The sequence below is a fragment of the Pollachius pollachius genome (genome assembly GCF_949987615.1).
Source record: "Pollachius pollachius genome assembly, chromosome: 15".
Lineage (NCBI taxonomy): Eukaryota > Metazoa > Chordata > Actinopteri > Gadiformes > Gadidae > Pollachius > Pollachius pollachius.
In genome coordinates this window covers 21,766,922-21,794,680 of record NC_136948.1, presented here as the reverse complement: position 1 = coordinate 21,794,680, position 27,759 = coordinate 21,766,922, and the positions used below count along the sequence as shown (strand labels likewise).

Sequence of the window (27,759 nt, the reverse complement as noted above, 5' to 3'; positions counted from 1 at the left end):
GGCCTGCATGAAGTTGGAAATTATTTGCTGTTGCAAAGAATCGTTTATGAATGCACTTTTAAAAAAGTTGTGGAAATAAAATGTCTTCAAATACAATATTAAAAAACATTTACATTTGATTAGTTATTGAAAGTCATCATTGCCTGGAACACACAAAAGATGGCATTTACTGAAGAGGCGTGTTAGGTCAGGCGGACGAGTATATATATATATATATATATATATATATATATATATAGTTTTGGGGTGGGGGGGGCTCGGCTGTCCTTACCTACTCTAAGGGGAGGCTCACATTCACCCAATTTGAAAACACCTGCTCTAGCGGAAGGACTGATGATGACGTGCATTTGGGAACAGCCAAGTTGTCTCCGGTGTCTGGGAATCCTCTCTTATCGAATGGGAATGAAGAGACTGAGTGGCGTCAGGATCACAACCTCGCTAGACTGGAAACGATGGGGTTGACGTTACCGTGAGAGCAAACAAAAGGAAGAACACCGACTGTTTGCTTCGCATATAGATTGCATGACGGTTGAAAGAGGAAGAACTTGTTAGTTCTTACTTTCAATAACTAGTTATTGAAAGTGGAAGAACTTGTTAGTTCTTACTTTCAGTAACTAGTTATTGAAAGTCATCACTGCCTGGAACACACAAAAGATGGCATTTACTGAAGAGGCGCGTCAGGCGGACGGGAATAATGGCCGACGAGCCATCTTGGAGTGGCGATCCGCTCCACTCAGTGTAATCCGTTTGGCAGGAGCAATGGAGCAATGTGTTTTATTATTCATAGTTGGCTTAACAGTAATATAATATACTTATATGCTATAAGTGACCAGAGGTCCGAGATCAAAACTGGGAACATAATCCCCGAGAAGGGGAAAAATATGAAGGTATTATTGTAGCAAAAGTTTTTAGCACCTGTAACTGCAGACTTTGTATGTGTACTCTAAAGTCACAAATGTGTAGCAGTACATTTGAAGTCGTAAATATTTTTTCTACCATTGTAAACACTAAATAGGGTCTACGAGTTCACAAGTCTGTGTTACAGGTGCACAAATCCTATCCTGTGCATCACAACCTCAAAGAATCATGCAATTGACACTTTTGCTTCAATCATTGCAGCGCAGTTGGTGCAAAACACATTCGCACACCCGTGTTTCATAATCTGAGAACATGCACAAAATGTGCGCATTCGTAAACCCAAATGTAAACTAATGCATCAGAAGTTGCACGTCTGTGAAAGATTTCCTCACAAATAAAATGATATAGAACGCTATGTTGATTCAGCATTTTAATAAGAGAGCACAAGTCCATCGTTACAACTGCTCGAATCTGCTCCTGCAAGTCTCAGCTGTGGGTTACTTTGCAGGTAGTTTTGCAACACGTCTATGTGGTACATGTTTAGTAAAAGTGATTTGAATCCGTATGAGGCAGAGCGTCCGTGGACGGGACAAAATTGCAGCAGTAACCAATGAATGAGGCCGGCAGGGGGTGCATTTTTCAAACTACTCTGGGACCATCCTGCAGTTACAGGTGCTAAAAACTTTTGCTACAATAAAACCTTCATAGAAAAAAACCGGTCAGCTATTTTTAAGTTGAAGAAACAATATATTATTAGGCTATATATACATATATATCCTACATAAACAATGTATGAATACATAAGATATCTATATATCTTACCTTATAGAGTGTATCTCTGACTGTTGCTGCAGCAGCAGTTTATTCTGTCTTGTCACTTTGTATTGATATTTTGTATTTACTTTTATTAACAACATTCTTTCCTTAAATTATTATGTTTACAGCGATTGTTTTGTATGTATTTTTATGCATGTCGCTTTGGAATAAAGCGTCTGCCAAATACTTAAACAACATATATAAACACCTGAAAGTTTTTATATCAGCTATAACCACCAATCTGTTTCACTGGATTCAGATAAAACCAAATTCTGTCTTACCAAACAATGTTAGTATTTGAATATTGTTACTTGAATGACTCCATTTATATCATGGTTACAATTATACTGTTAAGAAAGTATTGTCTTATACTTGACCTAAAATGAGAATGCGTCATTGAATTGATACAGGAAAATGATCAGACAAGAACAAGTGAAATTCAAAATACAATAAAAAGCAGCCAGGGTAAATGCAGACTGACCATTTACAGTGTTTCAAAAATAAGAGAATAAAATACAAAAGAATCATCATGGAAAATAAATCTAGCGCAGGTCTGATTATCATGATTTAGGAGTGAAATTCAAAATACAATAAAAAGCAGTCAGGGTAAATGCAGACTGACCAATTTAGTGTACGCAAGGCAATGGGAATGTAAAAAATATCAATATCTGTGTGGGATTAAAACCCTGAAAGAGGACTGTTTTGCATAGCCTCTTTCTCGTGCTACCTTTCTGAAGTTCAAGAGAGGCGAGTTTGGCAATGTGGTGCAGCCTTATCTTATGAAACACAGACACAACCAATGATAACAAGTCCGAATGGTGGTTGCAATGATGGCGGCCGCATTTCTCGCGTCCCAGCAGCCAACGCTGTGTCTATGTATAGGATGCTTATGGGTCTGTACAGTCAGAGTGCCAATCGTTCCCTATTGGTCGGTCCGCACAGGACAGCGACTCGCAGAGCAGGAAGTGACACACACCATCTCCGTAGCACAGAACTAGACATGGAGAGCTGTGTGTGTGTTCGGCGTGTCTTTAAAGGTCGGAAACCTTTTGGTGAATAATCGGAGCCCGATGAAAGGACACAGCTTCTTCACATCATCTGAGGTATGGCTTTATATTTAAAATGTTCAATCGAGGCTTAGGGTGTGGCCTTTTGTTTGGGTTAGCTTCCCTGCTAGCAACACTAATGCTAATGTTGTGAAAGTGAACACCGGCCATTATTATAATAATAAAAAAAATAATAATAATGTGCAAGCAAGGTAGAATGGATAACCTAGTGGCGTCGATGACGGCCATTGTCTCGCAAACATTTCTTTATGACATTTATTAACACGATATACAACCAGTAGTAAATAATTATACTGCGTCATTTTAAAGTAAACTAGGCTATGACCAGGCTCTGTGAGTGGTGCTGCTGTCTCCTGGTCTATATGGAGCAGTACCTGTGAGTGTCTCCTGGTCTATATGGAGCAGGCTCTGTGAGTGTCTCCTGGTCTATATGGAGCAGTACCTGTGAGTGTCTCCTGGTCCATATGGAGCAGTACCTGTGAGTGTCTCCTGGTCTATATGGAGCAGTACCTGTGAGTGTCTCCTGGTCCATATGGAGCAGTACCTGTGAGTGTCTCCTGGTCCATATGGAGCAGTACCTGTGAGTGTCTCCTGGTCCATATGGAGCAGTACCTGTGAGTGTCTCCTGGTCTATATGGAGCAGTACCTGTGAGTGTCTCCTGGTCCATATGGAGCAGGCTCTGTGAGTGTCTCCTGGTCCATATGGAGCAGTACCTGTGAGTGTCTCCTGGTCCATATGGAGCAGGCTCTGTGAGTGTCTCCTGGTCTATATGGAGCAGGCTCTGTGAGTGTCTCCTGGTCTATATGGAGCAGTACCTGTGAGTGTCTCCTGGTCTATATGGAGCAGGCTCTGTGAGTGTCTCCTGGTCTATATGGAGCAGGCTCTGTGAGTGATTGTGCTGTCTCCTGGTCAACATAAACTAGTGTCTTTAAGTGGTGGTGCTGTCTTCTGGTCTATATGGAGCAGTACCTGTGAGTGTCTCCTGGTCTATATGGAGCAGGCTCTGTGAGTGTCTCCTGGTCTATATGGAGCAGTACCTGTGAGTGGTGGTGCTCTCTTCTGGTCTATATGGAGCAGGCTCTCTAAGTGATTGTGCTGTCTCCTGGTCAACATGAACTAGTGTCTTTAAGTGGTGGTGCTGTCTTCTGGTCTATATGGACCAGGCTCTCTAAGTAGCTGTGCTGTCTCCTGTCACTGTGGCCTGTCTCCATCACAATAACAGCAGCGCTGCATTGACTGTTTTTTACGGTCCACATTTGTGCCAAAGAGGAACTGAAGTGGCTGTGGATGAGCATCATCAACTCACAGGCCTATTTAATGCTGTATCTTCACAGTGCGTGGTCACGTTCTCATCTTATAGCTGTCATAGTGCAAGAAGATACCCTGTCAAATGTGGATGTTGCGGATTCAGCCACTACAATTGTCTATTATTTTTTTTTTATTAATAATTAGTTATTGACTTCTTATACCGATGGTGGAATAATGATCTGTGTGAAATGGTGTGGTTAGTATGGCAGCTGCTATCTCTAGTGAGGGGATGTTTGATACCGACAGCCCCGCATCACCTTAAACATTTATTTTTCTTAACTAAAGGGTATAAAATGTTGACGATGATGGCACCCATTGCATTACTTACCATCCCTGGAAGAGGGATTCACTAAGGGAGTTTTTTCTTCTTGCACTCTTGGGGGACTAGGATTAGGGGTATTTCATAAATATATTTAAGACTTTAACTGTATTAAGGTCCTATGAAAATGAAATTGTATCGCGTATTCGACGCGCTTATTCAGAGCTTGTGTCAATTGACTAGTGCCGTGATGGGTGATGCCTGATGCTTCAAACCCTAAGAAACCACTGGGAAGTGCGGATTGATACGAAAGATTTGCTGGTATAAATGGAAAACCGGGCCTGCCATAACATGCACCCCACACAGTATTTACCTCAGCATCAGGGCTAGTGTGTGTAATCAGAGTAAGTTTCATGCAGGTGAAACCTTCCTAGTCAGAGGAGGCAAATGTAATACAAGGCCTGCCATGACATGCACCCCCACCTGTTATATATTTCCTTTGTACCGCTGCATCAGGTAGATTTAACAGTATACAGATTGGCTTAGTGTATTACCATAGTGAGTTTCATGCAGGGGCCTCTTTCCTAATCAGTTAGGCAGGGGGTGCATTTCAGAGCAAATTAAAACAAGGCCTGTCATGATATGCCACCAAAATGTAGCTCATTGTTCCACATAAAATACACCAATGTGGTTATTTTTTAAACAGATTAAGCCTACAGCCTACCCCATTATTATTATTATTATTATCCCTACACAACAACAATAGAGCATCAAAGCACTACAAGAAGTTCAAACCCAGGCATTGATATTCACGAATGTTGAGACAAAATTTATAACCCTTTTCTCACTGGCCGGTCATGCAAAGCAATATTAAATAAGCAAAAGCCTAATGCTACCAGTTACTAAAATGTTACAAAGCAAACACTGTGGGGCAACAGGATCCTGAATACTCAGTGTTGAAATGGTAAGCTGGCTGATCCTCCTGTGTACTAGTAGGCCAGTGCCATTAACATTAACAATTTCGTAGCGCGGTGCCTCCACTGAGAAAATACTGTATTATTTTGAGTATTTATTTTCCCAGAATTAAAAAAACATGTAGCTATTAACTACAAGAGTGGATATATGATATATGAATCGAAATACACCATCCAAGCACTCAGGCCTAGCCTTATATTCAAAGGAACAGCCAGAAAACCCAAGAATATATTTATTAAAAAGAATATTATTTATTTATAAGAACAATGATGGGAGAGAGATAGTGATAACAATTATCATTTAAATGTTTACCCAGCACACACTTAAAACAAACAGGCTTGTGCTTGCAACCCAACAATGAATAACCATTAAAAAAAACACAATTAAAAAGTGAACCATTTAACAAACATGAAAAACCCACCCCCAAACAAAGAGAGCACGCCCCCCCCCCCAGGGCCCGTTGGTGCACGAGGTCTGCGCTCAGTGGAGAGAACCAGAGTGCAACAGTTGGCTACGATGCCCGTCCAGATGTCACACAGTCTGAGGGCAACAGTGTGTGTGTGTCAGTATAAGTCTATGTCCACTCACCACCCATCGGTCATGAGTTCTGGAAAACTCTGTGCGTACCCAGGCGTTGTCCTGAAGTGACTTGGTCCCCACCCGCTGGCTCACAAATCTGGCGATGAGCAGACCCGTCGCCAGACCTGAGTCTTAAGGGGGGCATAGGAAATGCATAGGGGGGCACAACTATTATTAGCCTACTGTACGTATATTTTGAATAATACTATACTCTATTCGCGCAGCACATAATCATCACGTTAAACATAACCAACAGCAATATGACCCGGTAGCCTATAGTCTACAACATCACATCATTACTTATAATTTAAAGCAATACATTACATAGAAGCAATGTTATGAATATCCAACACTGGACTATGCAACATATTAGGTGTAACACCAGAAGCATCTCTCAAATATTGCATTTTAAAGCAGTTAACAGAGGGATACGCATTGAATTAGAATTAGGGCATTTGGCAGACGCTTTTATCCAAAGCGACTTACATCGGTTAATACACACATTGACACACCGACAGCAGAGTCAACCATGCAAGGCGACAGCCAGCTCGTCAGGAGCAGTTAGGGTTAAGTGTCTTGCTCAGGGACACATCAACACTCAGCTAGGAGGAGCTGGGGATCGAACTAGCGACCTTTCGGTTACAAGACAACTGCTCTACCTCCTGAGCTAAGCCGACCATTGTCGAGAGAGAGAGAGAGAGAGAGAGAGAGAGAGAGAGAGAGAGAGAGAGAGAGAGAGAGAGAGAGAGAGAGAGAGAGAGAGAGAGAGAGAGAGAGAGAGAGAGAGAGAGAGAGAGAGAGAGAGAGAGAGAGAGAGAGAGAGAGAGAGAGAGGTCTGTGCAGCATACTGCGCCGATGCTCTGAGAAGACGTTTTTCAGCGGGGAAAATGAGTTTTCACACATTGCTGTGGAAGCTCCTAAAGTTAGGGCAAGGGTGTAGGCTGTGAGAACAGTCGTCATAGCCTCGAGTGCACAGTTGAATGTGCTAAGGATGTTTGCTATTGTCCATTTTCCGTCTTCGGGGGAAATCGGGGTGTCAGTCATTTTCTTAACCAGAAACTCATGAGTCACAGTATATTCAGATTCAGCCACATCAGCTCCAGCTAATAACAGGGGAGGGGTTACCTTTGATGGGTCCAGGAAATTATCCTCGGCCTCTGGGTTCAAAGCAGCCAATGCGTCAATGAGCTCGCTACGGCGCTTTCCAAAACGCGCATCCATCTCTCCTTGCACAGCATCAATAACACTGTAAAATTCTCTCTTGAACTCGGTCTTTTCGTCTATGTCACTTTGTGGCTGACCAACTGCAAATCCGCAGAGGTTCTTGTTAATTGTGCGTCTTCCCTTGCTTGGACCGGGGTCGGTCACCGGCACAGCCTCGGTGGCCGTGGCTGGAGGAGCGCAGAGAGCCCACAGTGCAGAAAACTCATTTTCTGTGCGCAGTGTCTTCACGCAGTCAGAAGCGCTGTTCACAAGTGTCACCACGGTGAACAAGTCCATATCTTCGGCTTGTAGTAGTCTGTTAGGCGGCTCAAAAAGTGACAACAGTTTCTTGACAAGGTGCGCAATGAAAAGAAAACTGCGCAGCGTAATGGCACGAAGCAGCCCTGTAGCCTCGACGCAAACCTCGGCTCCAAGGCCTCATGTGTTTTCCACCTCGGTCAGTAATGTGGATATGTCGTGAAAGCTCTTCCCCACAACTTTTACCGTTGCCAAGTGTCCACTCCATCTCTGGTCCAAGAGACATCTCAGGGTCTCGCCTTTGCACAGAACAGCCACAGTTGGCTTCCTGATGAAGTTGTACAGCATGTTGCATAGTCTGAAAACATCCTCGCCAGCTGCTTCACTGGACATGGCATGAATCACAACCAGATGAAGTTGGTGATTAAAGCAATGAATACATGGTATGTTACGATACAGCTTGTTTCGGAGCAATTTCTGCACACCACCATGTCTGCCAGACATGAGTGATGCACCATCATAAACCTGACTCAGAGTTTTGTCCGTGCTGAGTCCGGCGCTGGTGAGCTCATCAATGATGACACCTGTCAGAGCCTCTGCATCACCTTTCTCAGATGTGGCCATTACCAAGAGGCGTTCACACACACCATAGTTTTCGTCAACAAAACGCACAACTACAGATATATTTTCTTGGCCCAAAGGATCCTGTGTGCCATCCACTCGAATTGAATACCAGTTATCGCCGACTTGTCGCACTATCTCCTCTGTCACAAGTTTGCTCATCATTTCAATAATCTCGTATTGTGTCTGTGGGATTGTTTTTGTTATCCTTGTCAGTTCTGGATCTTTGCACATTGTGTACTTGAAGAGAGACAAGAACAGCCCCATGGAACTATTTTCATCTAGCACACTGGCAAAACCAGCATTATCTCCACGTAATGGCAATTGATTCACCACTAAATACTCCAGCATATCAATTATGGCTGACATGTATCTGTTGCGCGCCAGTTGCTCTGAATTTAAGAGAGTGGAAATCTCTTTCCCTGTCTCTCTACATTTTTCTGAATCTCTCCACATTGCTTCACAGGCTAAATGCTCTTTTGAAGCTGCATGCTTCATGCTTTTAAGCCCCACGGAGCTACTAGCAACGGGCTCAGGCTCAGATTGTCGTCCAGCGTCTACTCCAACGACAACATCAGGAGACATCGGTGTTGTTGTCGATTTGGCAGAGGAGACTGTTGGTGGGCTCTTCAACCACTTACGAATATCCATGATGATGAACTAGAAATGAAAGCAAGCTAGCGAAAACTCATCCAGCTTCACTTTTCTAAAATGAGCGGTAAGCCGTCTGCCGTCTGCCCACTGCACCGTCCGTCAACGGATGACGGAAGGCGTGGCTGACGGACGGGGAGGCCTATGCACCCTGTGGTCCGCCCATAGCGACGGGTATGGCGATAAGTCTTCCTTGCCAACGGGGACGGAAGGGGAGGCCTCTGCAGCCTAACTAAGGCCGTGATAGGCTGTTGCAGTGTAGATAGATTCCCATCAATCAAACAAAATCACACAATTGTTTCATTCTTTTTAAATTTTTTTAATGATAAAGGAAAAAAACGAAAACTTTATTTATTTTTTTAAGAGATCTGTGCCTCAAGTGGGGGGACACAAGCATTGTGGGGGGCGGGCCCGGCCCCCTGTGGCCCGCCCATAGCGACGGGTATGGCGATGAGTCTTCCTTGCCGATGATCCCGGAGGTGGAAATATCAGGCAAGCGGCAGTCTCTAGTGATACCGGTCCCACGTCCAACCCAGCAAGAAAGCGCACCTAGTGTACTACTATTGGACAGCCACATGGGAAACGTTCACACAGTAAATAAACAGTACTGTACAACCTAAACAGCACTATTTATATACATATAATTTATTAGGGCCTTGTTTCAGAGGTCCTTACATGTGGTTTGCAGAAATTTACACATAGCCTAGTTTCCTTCAGGCGACGAGTTCTATGCTCGTTTTGACTGCATTAACAATGAGATGGCCACCAAGGCCACTCTCCCTGCAAACCACTCGCCCCTCACACTCTCCCCTCCAGAGGTGAAGGCAGCACTGAGCAGAACCAACAAACGCAAGGCTGCTGGCCCCGATGGCATCCCCGGACGTGTACTCAACACCTGTGCAGAGCAGCTGACCGGGGTCCGGACCAGCATTTTCAACCTGTCTCTAGCCCAAGCAAAAGTCCCTGCATGCTTCAAATCCACCTCAATTGTGCCCGTCCCTAATCACAGCTCCCCAAAGAGCCTGAATGATTACCGACCTGTGGCACTCACTTCGACCATCATGAAATGCTTCAAGAGGCTGGTCTTACGGATTTTAAACGGCATCGCTAATATCCCAGACCTTTTAGGCTATCATCGCAAAAGTTTGTCATCATTGCACACTCGGTGTGTTCCCCTGCAAGCTAGAGCTTCTACGCTGCTTTGTGAAGCCGATTTAGCTGCTCTTTGTCCCTGTTACACATGTAAGTGGGTTCCTCCTACTGCGGTTATAGCGGACGCAGGAGAAGCCTTGTTGCTCCTATGAAATATTGGCCCCTGAGTCGTGGGTCCCTGAGACTTGGGTCCAGAAGAAGTAGATAAATTGGGCTCCGCTCGCAGCTTGACCTTAGCCCGTAATGCGAAGCATAGACAACTACATGAAATAGAACGATAGTTATTTTATTATCACTCTAGCTCTGTGATCGTAGGCGTAGCGTCTAGTTTCCCAGCTGCTGTTCCCTCCAATCGGTGAAAGAATAGCGTGGAGGGTGAGCGCTGCTGTGGTCAGACTATACACGGGGTGCCTCCATATCTTTTTGCATGTTTTTTTCCGTTTTTGGTTGGAAACCAATTAGTATTATTATTATTTTATTTTTTTAAATCACAAATTAATTACTCTGATACCCTGGCCTGTAGAGACCACCCCTATATCGAGCCAATTTGTAGTCTGCTCTATTGGATTGCTTTCTTGTCCTCTACATTGGTCAGACATTACATCTGGCAGAGTCTAGGAAACATAACTTTTTAAATGCATGTTTTAAACATAAAATTCAACCAATTACTGTAGCTATATGTGACCAGTCACATTAAATTCCAGGAACTACTGTCTTTATAGGCTGGCATTCAAAGGACATTCCACCTACTGTAACTATATGGGACCCTTTATATGCAAGATTGCTACTCTGCCACAACGCTCGGATGGGTTTTCTCTCCATTTAAAGTTTTAAAGAGGATCAAGTTTAAAATCGATATATCTTTGCACGGAAAAACCGGCCGGATTTATCTGTCAAAAATCCTTGAAATATGTCAAGGTATTACTTGCGAGTCACTGGGTCTGCATACTTATTACATATTTGGGCGGTGGCACTATGGTTGGTGAGGGGGAGAAATTGAGATTTAGTAGGTTAGGGCAGAATGGCTATAGCATGACCAAGGCAACCGGATGTTTGAATTTGTTATCAGATTCGGCTCTCTGATTCCCACGACCAACATTTGCAATACGAACTATACACATACAAACATACATACACGGACAAAAATGGAAAATGTTGTTAAAACAGGTTACTTCCTTGGTTACACATTTTGCAATATTTGTTTTCAGGCACTTGAAAAGTCTACTGTATATTCAATATTTTTTACCTGTTTAACCAGTTTATGAGGTGTGTGTTATATCATTTGTATTTCAGTAACCATAATAAACCATAAACAGATATAACAACATGTTGAGAGTTGGACCCCTCATTTTAATGGAAACAAACAATAAATGTAATTAATTGAACCTGTAAACATTGCAGGCCATGTGTAATGAGTGTGGTTTGTGTTTGTTCGGTTCATCTATATGAATATCTGAAAATCCATTTCAAAGCTTCAGTAAGATATTCCTGTCTATGAATTTATCAATATTGTCTGCAATTTTATTTCTGGAGGAAAGTCAGTTTATCAGTTCACATTTAGGTTCAAGTCTTTAGAAAAATGTGACTGCTTTGGACTATGGGATGGCAGAGTTAATCCGACCTGTTTTTGTTCTAAGGCATCTGATTGAAGATCTGTAGCCATGGAAGTCTCCAAACCCAATAATAACACTTTCCCAAGTTTGGGGGATCTGGACGACTTCCTCACCAAGCACAACTCCAACTTTGTTTGGCTTCTTGTGGGTAGGTACTTCCACACTATGAGTATTCAGAAAAATTCATGAAGGTATAAAAGCAGAGAGACCGATCATCAGTTACACCATGCTACACTGCTCAATCCAAAACGTTTTTTAAGGCCTTGTGCACTTTTTGATGACTCGGGCAACGTTGTGTATATATTGATGTTTTAAGCACACTTTCATTTTACCATAAAGAAACACAAAACTACGGAAGAGAGTTTGGGCCACATTGGAAACCGCAGTCCACAACTACCTAGACAGAGCTGTGCACGTCCACACACACCGCAGTCCACAACTACCAGACAGAGCTGTGCACGTCCACACACACACCGCAGTCCACCACTACCAGACAGAGCTGTGCACGTCCACACACACACCGCAGTCCACCACTACCAGACAGAGCTGTGCACGTCCACACACACACCGCACTCCACCACTACCAGACAGAGCTGTGCACGTCCACACACACCGCAGTCCAGCACTACCAGACAGAGCTGTGCACGTCCACACACACACCACAGTCCACCACTACCAGACAGAGCTGTGCACATCCACACACACACCGCAGTCCACCACTACCAGACAAAGCTTATTTTATAGACCAGATTTTGTACAGTTAGTTGATTGACCCGTTTTGTGTTTTTATCTTCTAGCCACTATTCTGTCTTGCGGATGGATTATCTATTTAACCTATTATAACTCCCGCAACATTGGCCTCATCCTCACCATCATCATCAACCGGTTGTACAAGGATGGCTACATTCACATTGGTGAGATCATCGGGAGCGCTATGGGATTGGGAATGGGAATGCTACCAGAGCCCTGCACACACTTAACACTCCTTAGGTTTCAAAGGATGTAGTTCTTCTGAATGTTCAATTCTGACCTAGGAACAGTACACAGTGAACATACTGTTGATACTTATTGCCCACCCTCATCTTTTTTAAATGATGCAGCACTTTCACCAAGCGTGACCCCTGTGTTCTATACAGGTTGATATACTGCTGATATGTGTCTTTCACTGGTATTTTATTGATACAAACTGATACACAAATAATGCACAAATGAAGAAGTTGAGAATGTTTACTTTTAATATAAAAGGGCTGTTCCATAAAGACATAGGTTTTAACCTGATATGATTTATTCCAAAGTGTTTAGTTCTATACTTTCTGTACAATTGATGCTATAAAAAAGGTTTTTAAAGCATTGAATAATAAACATAATTTGCTAACATTTTTCTTTAAAACACAAAATTTGTTTCTCTCAACAGGCTCCTTCTCGTTCTCTGTCCTGTCGGGGAAGGTCATGTTCAGAGATGTCTACTTCATCAACCAGGACATGTCTATTCGGTACTTTGACCTTTCTGCTTTGTCACATGGTGCTCTGCACACAAGATTAGTTTTCAACGCAGTTCCCCGAGTGTGGTGATTGGATAATCAAGTGTTCTGTTGTCTGCTGCCGTAAAAGATGGATAGATGCATAGATGGATGGATATTTAAAAAACGTTTTATGATTTTCTTTTTTATAGCTTTGAATGATTGAATTTGTTCTAATTCAAAGATGCTGTAATGAAGGTCTGATTCAAATCGGATTTCTTGGTCCCTTTTGTGCAATGAAACAAACGAAAAAAAGCATTGACTGTCAAACTTGTCTGTCCAATTAGTAATTTAAACATTGTTTGGTGTATCGGCCCAATATTTCAGAGTTGGTGCAGCCTAGCATCCATCCATCTGTCAGCAGCAGCGGCCAGTCAGAGTCAACAAGCCAATCAATTGTCCAATAAGCGCAAAAGGCGGGGTTTGAAACTAAATGCATTGGGAAACACAATCCTGGCCTCTGCCCTGTCACCGGTGCTTTGGTTGGTCGACAATGTTTTACTTTTTTTGTATCAACTAGGATACAAGACGGTTTCCTCATATTCCGGTGGTGGAAAATGTTTAACCCCAAACAGAAGCAACACGGTGAGTTTAAGCAGCCCATCCAGGTTCTAAGAAGACCACTCAGAGTCATTACATGTAGGACTGAAGTTTGGCCTTGTTTTCCTGACGATTAGATCCCAAGGCAGAGACCAGGCTGTATGTTACCGTCAATGGCTTTGAGTTTCATGTCTACAATCGCACTGGCCTCTACGCTCAGCTCCAAGAGATCTTTGGCCTGGAGCCCAGCCTTATCACCCCCTCGAAATATGAGGAGAAGTCACGGGAGGACAGGGGAGCAACGCTGGACAGGTAGGCCCTTCGGTCTTTTGGATAAAGCAGGAAACCTTTACTGTTTGCAATTCCTGATTTGTGGTGATAATTAAAGTTCCCATACCAAGCTTTTTTAATAATTGTATTTTGCGGTACTACCAGAATAGGGCTCAACGCCTGTATGTTGGAAATACCCCATAAAATTCTCACTGTTCAATTCTGCAAAACCAGTTTCAAAAAAGGTTTGTTTTTTATCACGTCGCTTTAAAGCCCCCCTCCCGCATATCCAAGTCTGATGTGATTGATCAGCATGCTCACTCTGTTGCGATCAGATGCAGATCATGATCGGCCGATATTAGCTTAAAATAGCTTGATCGGAGAACCGCAGAAGCGGGAATCAAAAAAGCACCTCGCAAAATTATTGTTATAATTTTTCCTCAAAGGCAAACTTGCCATTGGCAGCAGGAGTTATTCCCTCTACAACATTGTGGTACACTGCCAGGATAATACGGGGTCACGAGACATGGCAAAGGAGGCAGTTTAACGTTCAGTGTCGTTTACTGAGAACTTGCATAGCTCAGTATGCATGCAGGCACATTTCAGTACCATATAGCAGTATGCGCACAGGCACATTTCAGTACCATATAGCAGTATGCACACAGGCACATTTCAGTACCATATAGCAGTATGCGCACAGGCACATTTCAGTACCGTATATGAGAGTCACATTCTGCGGAGGCTTTGATGATGGGATCCAAAGAGAAAAATAAAGAGTCTATTGGATCAGAAACTGTTGTTGGCCACCTATCCACATTATAGATAAAAGATTTGGAAGATTCCCATTCCCCTGTCATTCTGTGATTGGCATCGATCGGCAATCGGCAGATCATTGTTTTGGTGATCGGGCCCAAAATGCTGATCGGAGCATCTCCAATCTAGATGGTATCTAAAGGGTCAGAATGTGGTCTTTTACAGTGTTACCATCAAGGAGGAGATCCCAGACCCTTCATCATCCTGGCGCTCCCTTATCCCGGTCATCAAGGTTAACATCAGTACGGTGAGTACCCCTCAGCCCTGACTCTGTCCTAAGGAACAACACAACTTTAAAACCCTCTGACCTGTTTAGGGCAGAAAAATCTGGCAATAAATATACACAGTCACAGTACCAAGAAAAAAAAGATAAAGTGAATGGCAGTCACCATATCTGGTGATGGGGCTGTTCTCAATACCCTTACACAATACAATACACATACAGAGTTCTGCATTGGTTCATTTTTATGTTAGAGAGTGACATGTCCTCGCCTTGGAACCAGACCAAGCTGGCCAGCTCAGGATTGATTCACTCTGCAGATAAGGTCTGGCTCCCCTCCCATACAAAAAGAGATCTGCCAGGAACGAGACCAACCAATCACAACCGTTGCTCTAATATAAGGCGGGATCAATTTGATGGCGGTGCAGAGGACTGGAGTAGAGGTATTAACAACAACAACAACAACGAACCTCCGTGCAGCATATTTTGTTAGGAGCTCGGAAATGTAATGTGGAGCCAGTCCTTTCAGAGATTTAAAAACATAACAGAATTTTAAAATCAATTCTTTAAAGAACAGGGAGCCAGTGGAGAGCTGCAAGTACGGGACTAATGTGCTCCCTTGTTAAAAGATGGGCAGCAGAATTTTGAAATAATTGAAGCGGGGATAAAGAGGAGGAGCCTGTGCCAGTATAAACAGCATTACAATAGTCAAGGCGGGAAGTGTAACACTACACTAAATGGACATGAAGACTGCTACGGGCAGATTAGAGTATATTCTAAGGAATAGAAGTCTTCCGTATGTCGAGGTATGTTGAGGTTGGTCGGTATGCTAATATGGCATTGGTATGCCTTAAAAACAGGTTTACCGGAAGATAACATACCTAAACAATCACCAACCATGTTTCTAAAGCATAAAGCAAACTTCAAACATATATTTTAGTTTTTAATATAGTCTTCAAATTTGTCATCGGTATAATATGGAATCTCCTCTTAGTAGCCATATTTGACAGCTTGGCATACATGTTTTAGTCAGGTTCATTATGGTTGGATTTGAACTTCCGTTGGCTTTTTGTGGAGAGTATGAAAACTATACATTGAAACCTTATAGTATAAGCAATCAGAAAAACAATGTTTCCATTTGCCTCGAGTCCTATATGGCCGCCATCTTGGATTTTACAAAAATTGCTGCCGTAAAAAAGGTTTTCGTCGATATATCAGCTTCTAAATAACCTAGAGCTTTTATTTTGACAGTTAAGTACCATTTTCCGGGCCAATGAATCCAATGGTAACAAAATAAATGAGCTAGATCCAACCTAAAACTTAATTGACTGAAATTTTTAGTTTTATTGAATGTTTTACAAGTGATCAATCATGAACGTTCCACTAAGTTAATGTCCATTAAGAGCCAACATGCTCCTCATGACAGAAATGTGTTTATTGTTTAAGGCCGTCAAGGAGTCTTTTCATATCATCACTATCAACGTCATCAGTTTCATACTTCTGTGTGTCCTCATCATTCCGACACTCACTGCCGCACTGGCAAAGATCGGTGCAGGATAAGTTATTTTTTCTGCAAGAACATCTGGCAGAAGAACAGTGTCTTTTGCATTGACGAAATGATTGTACTATTATAATAGCAGGCCTGTCAGAGAAGTTGTGCCTTCACGCTTGGTCAAGAGCGCATGTGCCAAGCAGCCCACAGCTCACACACACACACAGCACTCACAAACACAGACACACACCGTACGCAAGCAGATACACACACCGCACACAAACGCGTGCGGACGCAGAAGTTGCAAGACAACGAAAGGATCAAGATAACAGCCCTGCCGTCAACACACTCTCCAAGCTAGGACGTTATGGCTATAGACTACACTTTTTTGCTCAATTATATATTTTTTTTAATATTACTCCCCTCCTTGGGTATCCTGCAATGTCTTGCGATATTGATATCCCTCCCTCCCCCCTTCCGACTGTTTTAACGGCCCGCCTTCAAAACACTCTCCCAGGTAAGACGTTCTGTCTATTGACTGTAGAAATTATGATAAAAGTAGTGAAGAGACAATTTCTCACGTCAACAACGCAGCGGCATGTCGTTTATTTTAGCATGCAAAAACTGTTAAATTCAAACATTGCGCCTACCGGCATATCAACAAATAAGTCGTGCAATCTTAAAGAGACAGCGTCCCTTTAACACAGAACAAAAATATGTCAATAAAACAGTATAGGGAATTATGTCAATCGAGTCCACCACAAGAATACACTTTGTTGAACATTGATATCCCCCCTCCCCCCTGCCGACTGTTTTTTAGTTTTATTTTTTCTAATGTTTTGTGTGTAGGCTTTGTGTGACTGTAGACTACTGCTGCCTGTCTTGGCCAGGACACTTGAAAAGGAGATATTTTTTTTATCTCAACGACGTATTTCTTTGGTTAAAAATAAAAAAAACATCTTAAACTCTCAGTTCAGGGAGCCAATGTACAATCCTCAATCCTGCCCTCCTACCGCCACTCCTCCGCCCAAGCCCGTGCTTTCTTTCACTACAGTGAGGTCGTTTGCTGCCTTAGCTGTTGTTACACTTTCTTTATTTCACCAAGGTGCTTCTGTAAATGAACACAATTTTCAGTTTCAGAAGAAGTCATTTTTCAGTTTCTTATTACTTCAACTAACCAATAGTAGTTGCCATGTCGCGTGCCAGTCGCCTGTTGATGACGCTTCAGTCTGCTTTTGCATGTTATTGAGTGGCCCCCTAAATGATAATCAGCCTGTTGCCTTTTGTTCGCTGAATGATTAAAATATATTTAAATGTTGGCAGTGCAATTCAATCATTCGTAGTGAACGCTAAAAGATAGGTCTTATCATTACCCTAAAAGTACACATCATACAATAAATTACAATACATATCGTGTGTGTGTGTGTGTGTGTGTGTGTGTGTGTGTGTGTGTGTGTGTGTGTGTGCGCGCTATAGGGTCGCTTGGCCTTTGGGAACCACCATCTCCCCCAGACCTTGTGTGTGAACTTCGAGGACGCCTTCCTGACCTACGCCACCAAGCCGCCGTCCAGCCACCGGGACCGCTACATGCACATCCTGAAGGGCTCGCTGGAGAACGTCCGTGTGATGCTGGTGCCCAGCCCTCGCTACGTGGGCATGCAGAACGACGAGTGAGGACGTGGTTGAATTTAGAGCCATTATTTGTTTGTATTTACCAGGTTTTATGTATATATAGATATAGGATAGATGTGTATATATAAAATGAAAAGCTAATAGGTGTGCATTGCTGGTAGAGACTCTAGAACACTTAAATGTGCTTCTATGTGAGGGTCTAATACTTAAGAATTAGATATTTCATGTAACATATTTTTGCTTTGTCATTATGGGTTATTGTGTGTAGATTCTCGGCCAAAGATTGATTAAGTAACGAATCAAAAAATATTGAATAACTTAACCATTTCAGTGTTGAAATGTGTATCTTAGACCTCCGAGACTGATGGGAGAAGGCTTCGTGGTGATGCAGTCCAATGATGTGGATATATACTACTACCAAGATGAACCAGGTACTAGCACGCACACACACTTTAATACAGTAGTACAAAGTACATTTTCCATTATTTCCTTGGTCCAAACTTTTTCCTTGCAAAGCGTCAATACGGGATGAGCTGTAGACGGAAGTATGGGTGTGTGTTGTCAGGGGTAGTCATTAACGTGTTCAAGGTACGCATGGTCTGAGCCTAGAAGCTCCTCTCCTGAGGCTAGAAGCTCCTCTCCTCTCCTGAGGCTAGAAGCTCCTCTCCACTCCTGAGGCTAGAAGCTCCTCTCCTCTCCTGAGGCTAGAAGCTCCTCTCCTCTCCTGAGGCTAGAAGCTCCTCTCCTCTCCTAAGGCTAGAAGCTCCTCTCCTCTCCTGAGGCTAGAAGCTCCTCTCCTCTCCTGAGGCTAGACGCTCCTCTCCTCTCCTGGTGGTAGAAGCTCCTCTCCTCTCCTGAGGCTAGAAGCTCCTCTCCTCTCCTGAGGCTAGAAGCTCCTCTCCACTCCTGAGGCTAGAAGCTCCTCTCCTCTCCTGGGGGTAGAAGCTCCTCTCCACTCCTGGTGGTAGAGGCTCTTTTCCTCTCCTGGGGGTAGAAGCTGTTCCCCGGCCTTCAGGGCCAGAGCCATTGTAACAGTTTATGTTGATGAATGTCGTGATTATCCGGTTCGCCCCTGATCCTGAATGGTTGGCCAGTGTTGTTGTTGTTGTTGTTGTGTTATTGACCTGATCATCTGCCCGCCGTGGGACCCTGTGTAGGGCCGCCTGGTCAGCTCGGTACTGAAGGGGGCAGAGTCTTGTGTTCCTCCATTGTTACGTTCTATCATAGAGAAATCGATTCACGCAGGTTTCTTATGAGTGTGATTCTACAGTGGCCCGTGCACGGTGGTTATTTTAGACCTTTACAAACACTTTCTATAAGAACGTGGCTTAAAGATCCCGCCTCCATGACCATGATCGGTAATCAAAATAAATATGAAGCAAAGAAAAGTGAAGTGTGCATTTAATCAGATTTTAGCTCATCAGATATAGTCTTATTAATCTAAAGCCCGATGTTTGGGCTTTAGATAAAAAAAATGTTCCTGATGTTCAGGAAAGTAAAGCACAGTAAAGCATCCCTATAGGTATTGAGTCGCTGAATGTCCACACTGTGTCTGTGGATGAAGGTCTGGTTCCTGAGGAGCAGGACGGCGGTGAGGTGGAGGTGGGCGGTGTGGAGGACAAGCTGCAGGACCTGCCGCCCTGCCGGGGCCTGGACATCGTCTGCGGCAAAGGAACCGACTTCAATTACGGACCCTGGGCCGACCGCCAAAGGTACGCAAGTTGTGAAGTAAATGTAGGACACGGGATCATCAGGTACTCGTGGGGTCAAGACAAAAGCACCCTGAAAGAAGTCTGATCTTTGAACACTCCTCCCACCACAGAGATGCTCTGTGGAAGTTCTTTCTTCCGGCGGACTACCAGGCCATGAAGGTGACGGAGGAATCCCAACCGGGGAAACTACGGCAGATCCTTGCCTTCGAGCTGCGCATGAACATCATCGACAACGCCACCATTGACCTGCTCTTCACCAAGAACAGGGTACACACACATGACCATCCCCTGGTTCTGTTGAGTTATCTCAGTTTTGTAATTATCTTTGATATTTAAGTATTTACAGTTAATTCCTGATTACTTATGTTGATAGTATGCTTGGTAAAGGGTCCACCTGTTGTCTCTATCTCCTCTCCCCCCCCCTGTGCTGGTGACAGGAGACCAATGCCATTCATGTCAACGTTGGTGCGGGCTCCTACCTGGAGGTCAACATCCCCATGACCGTAGGAGAGGAAGGTAACCGACGATAAAACATATTGCATTTTAGATAAAAAAAGATATTTGCAACTGTAAAAATGCCTGAGAGTTATTATGCATTCATTCCTGTTTACTTGATAAAAGTAGACACGTTAATATCTAGTTTTGGCCTGTAAAATAATGTTTAAAGGGGTTGCTTATCATCTTTAACTTGGTGGATAGTTGTAATTGACCATTGATTTTTAACGTTGTATTTGTAGTGCATTGATAAGGAACTGTATTCATCAATGCGGTGGTATACTTTAAAACAGTCCACTCAGCGCTTGCTAGTTCAAATATGTAGGCCTGCCATCACATCAACAACGGACCAGTAATATTTTGAGTTTAACACAAGGAAACACATTGACAGCCTCCCCTCACCCATTGCTAACCCTTTTGATTGGTTCCCACTACGGATGTCCCGATACCACTTGTATCGGATTTTCACTTCCGATACCGATACCATAGATTGTCAGTAGGAATGCTTGCTAGTTTGTTTTTATAGCTTGCAAACCGACATCCTTGTGTGCCATCAGACCCTCAATCTTCAGCATCGAAGGTCAGAATCCTAAACATTGACTCAAATCTCTTGTTTTTCCTTCTGCCCTCAGGTTATTCTCCTACCATTAAGGGTCAGTTGCTTCATGTCGACACCACCAGCAGCATGCAGTACAGGACCCTGCTGGAGGCAGAGATGCTGGCTGTGAGTGCAACGGTTAACAACACCAGTCCAATGGGCTGGAATCCTAATAGAATAGCATTTTTTGAATGATCATGCCAAGTTCTCTAATTCAGCATGTTCTACGGGCTAACGCTTTTACAGTTAGTACAGAAGAGCACAGTGATCTAAAAGAGGGCCCGATTGTCCTCAAACTGTGTAGAACACAAATGGGTGAATGTGCATTAACCGACCACTGATTACCACTGATCCACCTGCTAGGATTAACAACAGGATTTACCAAACGGTAAAGCCGCCAAGGTCGGCAACATGTTTGCCAAACATGTCTAAGAAGCCACATTGCCAATAAGTAGCCATTGCTCCAAAATGATCCTTTTCCTAACCTGCTACTTGAAGTGACATCCTCTGTCTATCTCTGCTCGACACCAACTTCCATCCATGCATATTGAAGTTAATAAAAGACTTCAAGAGCAGGGAGGGTAATATTCTTTGCAACAAACACAGTATCTAACTTATGTTTAAGAAAAAAAAATGTTGTAAGAACACAAACGCATACCATTTTGGTATGCGTTTTTCTGACTATAATATGAGATCATTTCGTTTTTTGAAACTGAAAATAAGAATTTTCTGGTAAATGTAATAAATTGAATCCCTGTAGAACTGAACATGTGTATAGCTTCTTTCAGGGAATCCTAAAACCAACTTTTAAACCAGCCCCATCATCAGGCTCCTTATTTCTCATGCAGTTTCAATCAATCTATTTTTCCTGTGATCTATTTCTTTCAGTTTCACGTGATCGCCAGCTATCCTCGAGTTTGGAACATGCCTCAGTCATGGCAATGTGAGATTGAGGTGTACAAGGCAACCTATCACTTCATCTACGCTCAGAAAAACTTTTTCACTGGTAAAGCTTACCCACACTATGTATTAATAAGCAATAAACCCTTTTTATGACGGATATACCATTGTTTTTCATGTTTAATTCACTTTTCCATCACTGTACCGATGGCTGTTCTGTTCAGACCTCATCCAGGATTGGGCGAGTGACAGTGCCCCAGACATATACTCCTTTGTGCCCTACGCATGGAAGTTCAAGGTCCTCTTCCACCAGTTTGAGATGATCTGGGCGGCCAACCAGCACAACTGGATCGACTGTTCCACCAAGCATCAGGAGAACGGTAGGAAACAGGCATATGTACTGGGTTTATTTCAGGATGTAAAGGTAGGAAACAGGGCTATGTACTGGGTTTATATCAGGATATAACGGTAGGAAACAGGGCTATGTAGAGGGTTTATAACAGGATATAACGGTAGGAAACAGGGCTATGTACTGGGTTTATATCAGGATATAACGGTAGGAAACAGGGCTATGTACTGGGTTTATAACAGGATATAACGGTAGGAAACAGGGCGATGTACTGGGTTTATATCAGGATATAACGGTAGGAAACAGGGCTATGTACTGGGTTTATAACAGGATATAACGGTAGGAAACAGGGCTATGTAGAGGGTTTATATCAGGATATAATGGTAGGAAACAGGGCTATGTACTGGGTTTATAACAGGATATAACGGTAGGAAACAGGGCTATGTAGAGGGTTTATATCAGGATATAACGGTAGGAAACAGGGCGATATACTGGGTTTATAACAGGATATAAAGGTAGGAAACAGGGCTATGTACTTGGTTTATATCAGGATATAACGGTAGGAAACAGGGCTATGTACTGGGTTTATAACAGGATATAACGGTAGGAAACAGGGCGATGTACTGGGTTTATAACAGGATATAACGGTAGGAAACAGGGCTATGTACTGGGTTTATAACAGGATATAACGGTAGGAAACATGGCGATGTACTGTGTTCTACCATACAATGATTTTGTTTTTAAAGAGGATACATATATATATGGGCTCTTTAACTGATTCAATTCTTCCAGTAGAGCTATTGTAGATAATGGCAATGATAGAACTAAATCTAAATGCCTATAAATGCCATACACAGTGCGTTATTCCTTCTACCCTTCTGTTGTCCTCCAGTGTATCTCGCTGCCTGTGGGGAGACTCTCAACTTGGATTTCACTTTGCCTTTCAATGAGTTTGTCCCAACGACCTGCAACACCTGCTTCAATCTCAGGGTGAGTCGCAGCAACGCATTGTTGAATGTTGAAATTATTTTCAATAATGCAGAGTATTTAGTAGTGCAAAAACAAAAACATAGTGTCTCTAAAGACAACCATTTCCAAACAGGTCCGTCCCAGCGGTTGATTATTGTGAGCAGGAGAAGGGTGTTGTTGCTTTGGTAGAATTGAAGCTCCTGGCAATAAGATCAACAAATATCTCCTTTAATCAATCTCATCTAAATATTTACATTAACATTTAGGGCATTTAGCAGACGCTTTTATCCAAAGCGACCTACAATAAGTACATTGGTCAGAATGTACTAATGCATATGTGAAGCCCCATCCATCGGCCCCTGTTCATAGGGACAATACTGGTGTTAGGGATTAAATCACGCTTTCCCATCGCTCTGGAATCTGAATGTTTTGATTCTGGGAATCTTTATGTCCGTTCCTCTGACCCAACAGGCTGAGGACACTGCCATGAGGCTGTCCCTCCCAGAGTGCCATCCGAGCCGCTATCCATTTCTCACTCTGGCTAAAGACTACCAGAATATCAAACTCCCAACGGACCTGTTCCCACCTGGAGATACTCAAGGGGCGCCTTTACCTAAAAACACAAAGTCCCGATGGAGAAACATCACGCACGCAGAGTGAGGAGAAACGTTCAACGCTTAGCTGATTGTCTTCCAAGGGCCTCCACTTTTACTGGCACTGAGAAGCATATGTTTAGCTACTTTTCCTCATGTTGAAGCTTTACATGATGCTGTTGAAACGGTCCCAGAGAACATTAAAACAGTTTGACTAATCAGGCTGATTCTGAAAGTCAGCTGACTTTAATTAACGGCCACTCAACAGCTACAGGTTCTGATTCTCAGGTACCTGAAGTGACCTGATTTGTGTTTCCAGAAATGGCTGGGTGGACTGCTGGAGTGTCCCCAACTTCCTGCTGATCATTGACTACACATGGCACCCCATCTACCCACAGAAGCTCGATGAGCAGCTCAAACAGTCATGTGAGCCCTAACGAGTCCATCTTTGACTGGGTGATAAATGTATTTGCTGTAGCGATTGCACCTTTCCGTCACGGCTCAGTGTACTTCTGATTAATGAAGATGGTACATCAGTATGGTACTTGAAATGCCTCCGTCTCCCCGCTCAGTGTCGGAGATCGAAGAGTCGATGCTGTCCTCCCTGCGGCCACCTGAGCACACGCCGCTCCCCCACAGAGCGCCGCTGAAGTCGGACGGCTTCTCTTCAGCCAATCACAGCCGGCCGGCCGCCGACCCCTCTGAGCTTCCCCCTGACCGGCTGCACGTGGAGATGGAGATGTCCCCCGACTCCCAGATCCTCCTCTACGGCCCACTGCTCAGAGCCCTGGTCGCCATAAAGGTGCAAACACACGTCTCGTCTTCTCCTATGAATCGTTGTTATCGTATTAGAGGAAATCCGACGTCAGCCAGAGGCTGAAATCTGACTCCTCCATTTGGTTTCTGCTCAGGAGAACTACTTCGGCGAGGACGACATGTACACAGACTTTGAGGAAACGGTGTCCAGCCCTGTGCTGTCCACCTGCACCTCCTCGGGCCTGGGCTGGTCCCCGCTAGGCATGGAGGACGGGGAGAGGAGGGAGGCGTCCAGCGTCCACCCGCTCCACCTGAGGCCCTGGGACATCACCGTGCTGATCAACCTCTACAAGGTTCACGGTCGACTGCCCATGGTGAGCTCAGTCCAGCACCCTCAGTGTCAAGACCAAGACGCATCGCATTCAGAGTGAAGTCTGTGGCTTTTGAAATATGTAACGTTGTCATAGCGCCACATTTTTATTTATGTAAATATATTTTATAGAAAAAATGGAAAAATAATCTGTATTTCATGCCCAGCTGTTTCCAGATGATCCATTTAATGTCTTTCTCTCGATGGCAGAGTGCTTTTACCATTCCTTGGTTTCGGACCAGTTTATATATTTCGCATCGGCAGCCTTTGTGTGTGTGTGTGTGTGGCAGTTGATGCAATCGACTGCCATGATGGTAACATACCTGTGGGCCGGAGGTTACAGCCTGCCTGTTGGTTGTGTGGTGTCTCCCTGACGTGCGTCTGCCTCCAGCCCTGCGGCAGTGAGGGCCCCGAGGGCCCGTCGGGCTTCCTCGAGCGACTCTGCTTCGAGATGAAGAAGGGCTACAAGGAGACAATGCTGCAACTGATCCTGTCGCCCATCCACATCTTCCTCAGCGACAACTACCAGGTGAAGTGCTAGTAGGGCGTAAGGTTGCTAGTTCAATGTCCAGTGTCGAGTTGTCCCTGGGCAAGACACCTCACCCGGACTGCTCCCGACGAGCACACCCTGCGCGGTGGACCACCCTGTTGGTGTGTGAATGGCTGTACGTCGCTTTGGATAAAAGAGTCTGCTAAAGGAAAACGTTAACTCTATAAATTAAAGATTAATGTCAGACCAGTTCATATAATTCATAGTCGTACACATTTCTAGGATTTATAATTGTATTGTCATGTGTTTACAAAGGCGTTCTGACCTGTTTGTAATCCCTGGTCAGGTGGTTTATCTAAGTGTTTGCTCAGAGCTTAATATTCATGAAGCCTTAATCATGGGATTGTCATTCCTCATGGGTTGGGGAAACATGTTCTATCAATGGAATGTTAGTAAGTGAAGAGTTAACGCTAATTACATGATAATCTGCATGTTTTACATTGTTTGACATTGCTGTCATCTGAATGTACTCCAGGGTTTCCCACATCACGTTACAGCTTCCAGCTAAGCAACACACGCCTGCCGCCCTAACTAGGACGTCCCAAATTATCCAAAAGTATCAAGTAATCTAAACTTCGTTCACTCTCTGCTTATACATCAGGCTGCAGGGCAACAGTCTGACACCCTGCATGTAAATAGGCATACATGGTCCATTAGTAAAGAGTGCACCCCCCCTTCCATACTCTGAATTATTTTATATTAAAACCAGGACTGTTTTGCCGGGAATAACAATATAAGTGATGTGTAAACACAAAAAAAGTTTGAATTTGTAAATGATATGTGCATCATATATCCCCTAAAGCCACTTCGACTGTCTTTGTTTTAGGGATGCACGATATATCGGCATAAATATCGGTATCGGCCGATGTCCGTCATTTTTGAACATATCGGCATCGGGCCGATATCCACAACCGACATCCTCTAGTTGCTGTTTGTGTGTCGGGAGAGGAAGAAGGAGGGGGATTTGGCCATGTGTATAGGGGGATTATTTGTTTATCAACACGGCGGATGCGCGCGCAGAATGATAGCAAAAAGAATTTTTTTTTGACCGGTTGCCATGGTAATCTCCGTGTGGTTGCGGTGTTAATTAGCGACGTTGTCAGCTTACTGTTACATTAAGCTGTAATCAGAAAACGCGGTTATATGCTATAGACCCTATAGTATCTGTGGTATAAAGGCTGGGACGAATTTCAAATTATAAATATGTACACTTTATGTTGAAAGTATAGACTGTCGCGATTCCCATTGAAACGAATGGCGCGGTAATTTTTCTTCAAAACGAGAGCTGGTAAATTGTGAAAAATGAATTAAACTACAACGCGGTTATATGCTATAGACCCCAGTATATCTGTGGTATAAAGGCTGGGACGAATTTTGAATTATAAATATGTACACTTTATGTTGAAAGTATAGACAGTCACGATTCCTATTGAAACGAATGCTGTGGTGATTATTCTTCAAAACAAGACCTGGTAAATTGTGAAAAATGAATTTAACTGTAATCAGACAACGCGTTTATATGCTGTAGACCCTAGGGTATAGGTTGGTTGGTAAAGGTTGGTTACTTGTGTTTTATTGGTAGCCCTGTAACCTTGTTATTTAGAAGTTAAATACGTTCTGAATATAAAGAAAGACATTCAAAAATTCAGTTTTCATGATTTTCTGTCCGTTCAAAACTTTATCATCTCAGAAACTTTTTTTTAAAAACATATATCGATATCGGTAAATATCGGTTATCGGCCATAACAGCAAAATTAATATCGGATATCGGTATCGGCCAAAATTTTCATATCGGTGCATCCCTACTTTGTTTATCTAACGCAGGGTCGGCAACCCTAGGCACGTGTCCACCGCTGGCACGGGGCAGCAGAATCATTGGCACACTTAAAAATCTTTTTTTTTTTTTTAAAAACTTATTTTTATTTTATTATTATTATTTAAAAAAATCACAGCACAATGCGGCAGCATAATCATTGATACCATTTTTTTTGCACTTTATTCTGTTTTGGGCATTTCCTCCCAGTGCAAATATGTTTAAATTAGTTACAGAAACCAGTGTTCTGAAATGGGATCAATTAATAGTTTTTAAACCTATGTTGTGAGTAATAGAGAAGAAAATATTTAAAATATTGTTGCAAGTGGCCTGTATGCATCGCCTTCACATGGTTTTGTAAAGCTGTACATGTCTTAAAGATATTGATGTGGATGGTTCCAACATTCTCATATATTCTGTTTTTTTACATTTCTCACAGTGCAAATATGTTTTTGAATGAGTTTCTGAAAATGGTGTTTTATGATGGGACATATATAATTATAATTTGTAAGCCCATGTTGCAAATATAACAACCAAAAAAACATTTAAAATGTTGATGCATGATTGTGGACTATATGGAAATAGTACAATTCCAGGTCTTCTGGAAATGTTTTTGGTAGCTGTGTCATAATTCAGCTTAATTTTTAATATATTGTTGCTTAAGGCACACTCATTAACAAGGAAATGTAAAGCTGGCACTGCAAGTTGAAAAGGTTGCTGACCCCTGATCTAACGCTTAGTTTTGTTGAAAAAAATGAATATGAATGGTATTCTTTCAACCCACAGAGCTCTAGCAGGCTGCAGTT

The 27,759-nt window shown here is 43.1% G+C and overlaps 1 protein-coding gene across 8 annotated transcripts in view; it reads left to right on the top strand.

Moving 5' to 3' along the window:
• Positions 1-2,644: 2,644 nt before the first annotated feature.
• The window catches only part of kiaa1109 (KIAA1109), a 99,977-nt gene continuing 74,862 nt past the window's right edge, over positions 2,645-27,759 (top strand). For all 8 annotated transcript variants that reach the window (XM_079752824.1, XM_079752823.1, XM_079752822.1 and 5 more), the window contains exons 1-21: positions 2,645-2,777; positions 11,386-11,509; positions 12,159-12,275; positions 12,776-12,854; positions 13,402-13,466; positions 13,559-13,733; positions 14,670-14,751; positions 17,693-17,886; positions 18,200-18,279; positions 19,413-19,560; positions 19,671-19,827; positions 19,998-20,076; positions 20,688-20,779; positions 21,542-21,659; positions 21,778-21,933; positions 22,795-22,892; positions 23,343-23,527; positions 23,784-23,890; positions 24,037-24,266; positions 24,376-24,594; positions 24,982-25,119. In XM_079752824.1, coding sequence (XP_079608950.1) covers positions 11,410-11,509; positions 12,159-12,275; positions 12,776-12,854; positions 13,402-13,466; positions 13,559-13,733; positions 14,670-14,751; positions 17,693-17,886; positions 18,200-18,279; positions 19,413-19,560; positions 19,671-19,827; positions 19,998-20,076; positions 20,688-20,779; positions 21,542-21,659; positions 21,778-21,933; positions 22,795-22,892; positions 23,343-23,527; positions 23,784-23,890; positions 24,037-24,266; positions 24,376-24,594; positions 24,982-25,119 — 2,619 coding nt within the window. In that variant the 5' untranslated portion in view covers positions 2,645-2,777; positions 11,386-11,409. The remainder of the gene's footprint in view (positions 2,778-11,385; positions 11,510-12,158; positions 12,276-12,775; positions 12,855-13,401; positions 13,467-13,558; positions 13,734-14,669; positions 14,752-17,692; positions 17,887-18,199; positions 18,280-19,412; positions 19,561-19,670; positions 19,828-19,997; positions 20,077-20,687; positions 20,780-21,541; positions 21,660-21,777; positions 21,934-22,794; positions 22,893-23,342; positions 23,528-23,783; positions 23,891-24,036; positions 24,267-24,375; positions 24,595-24,981; positions 25,120-27,759) is intronic.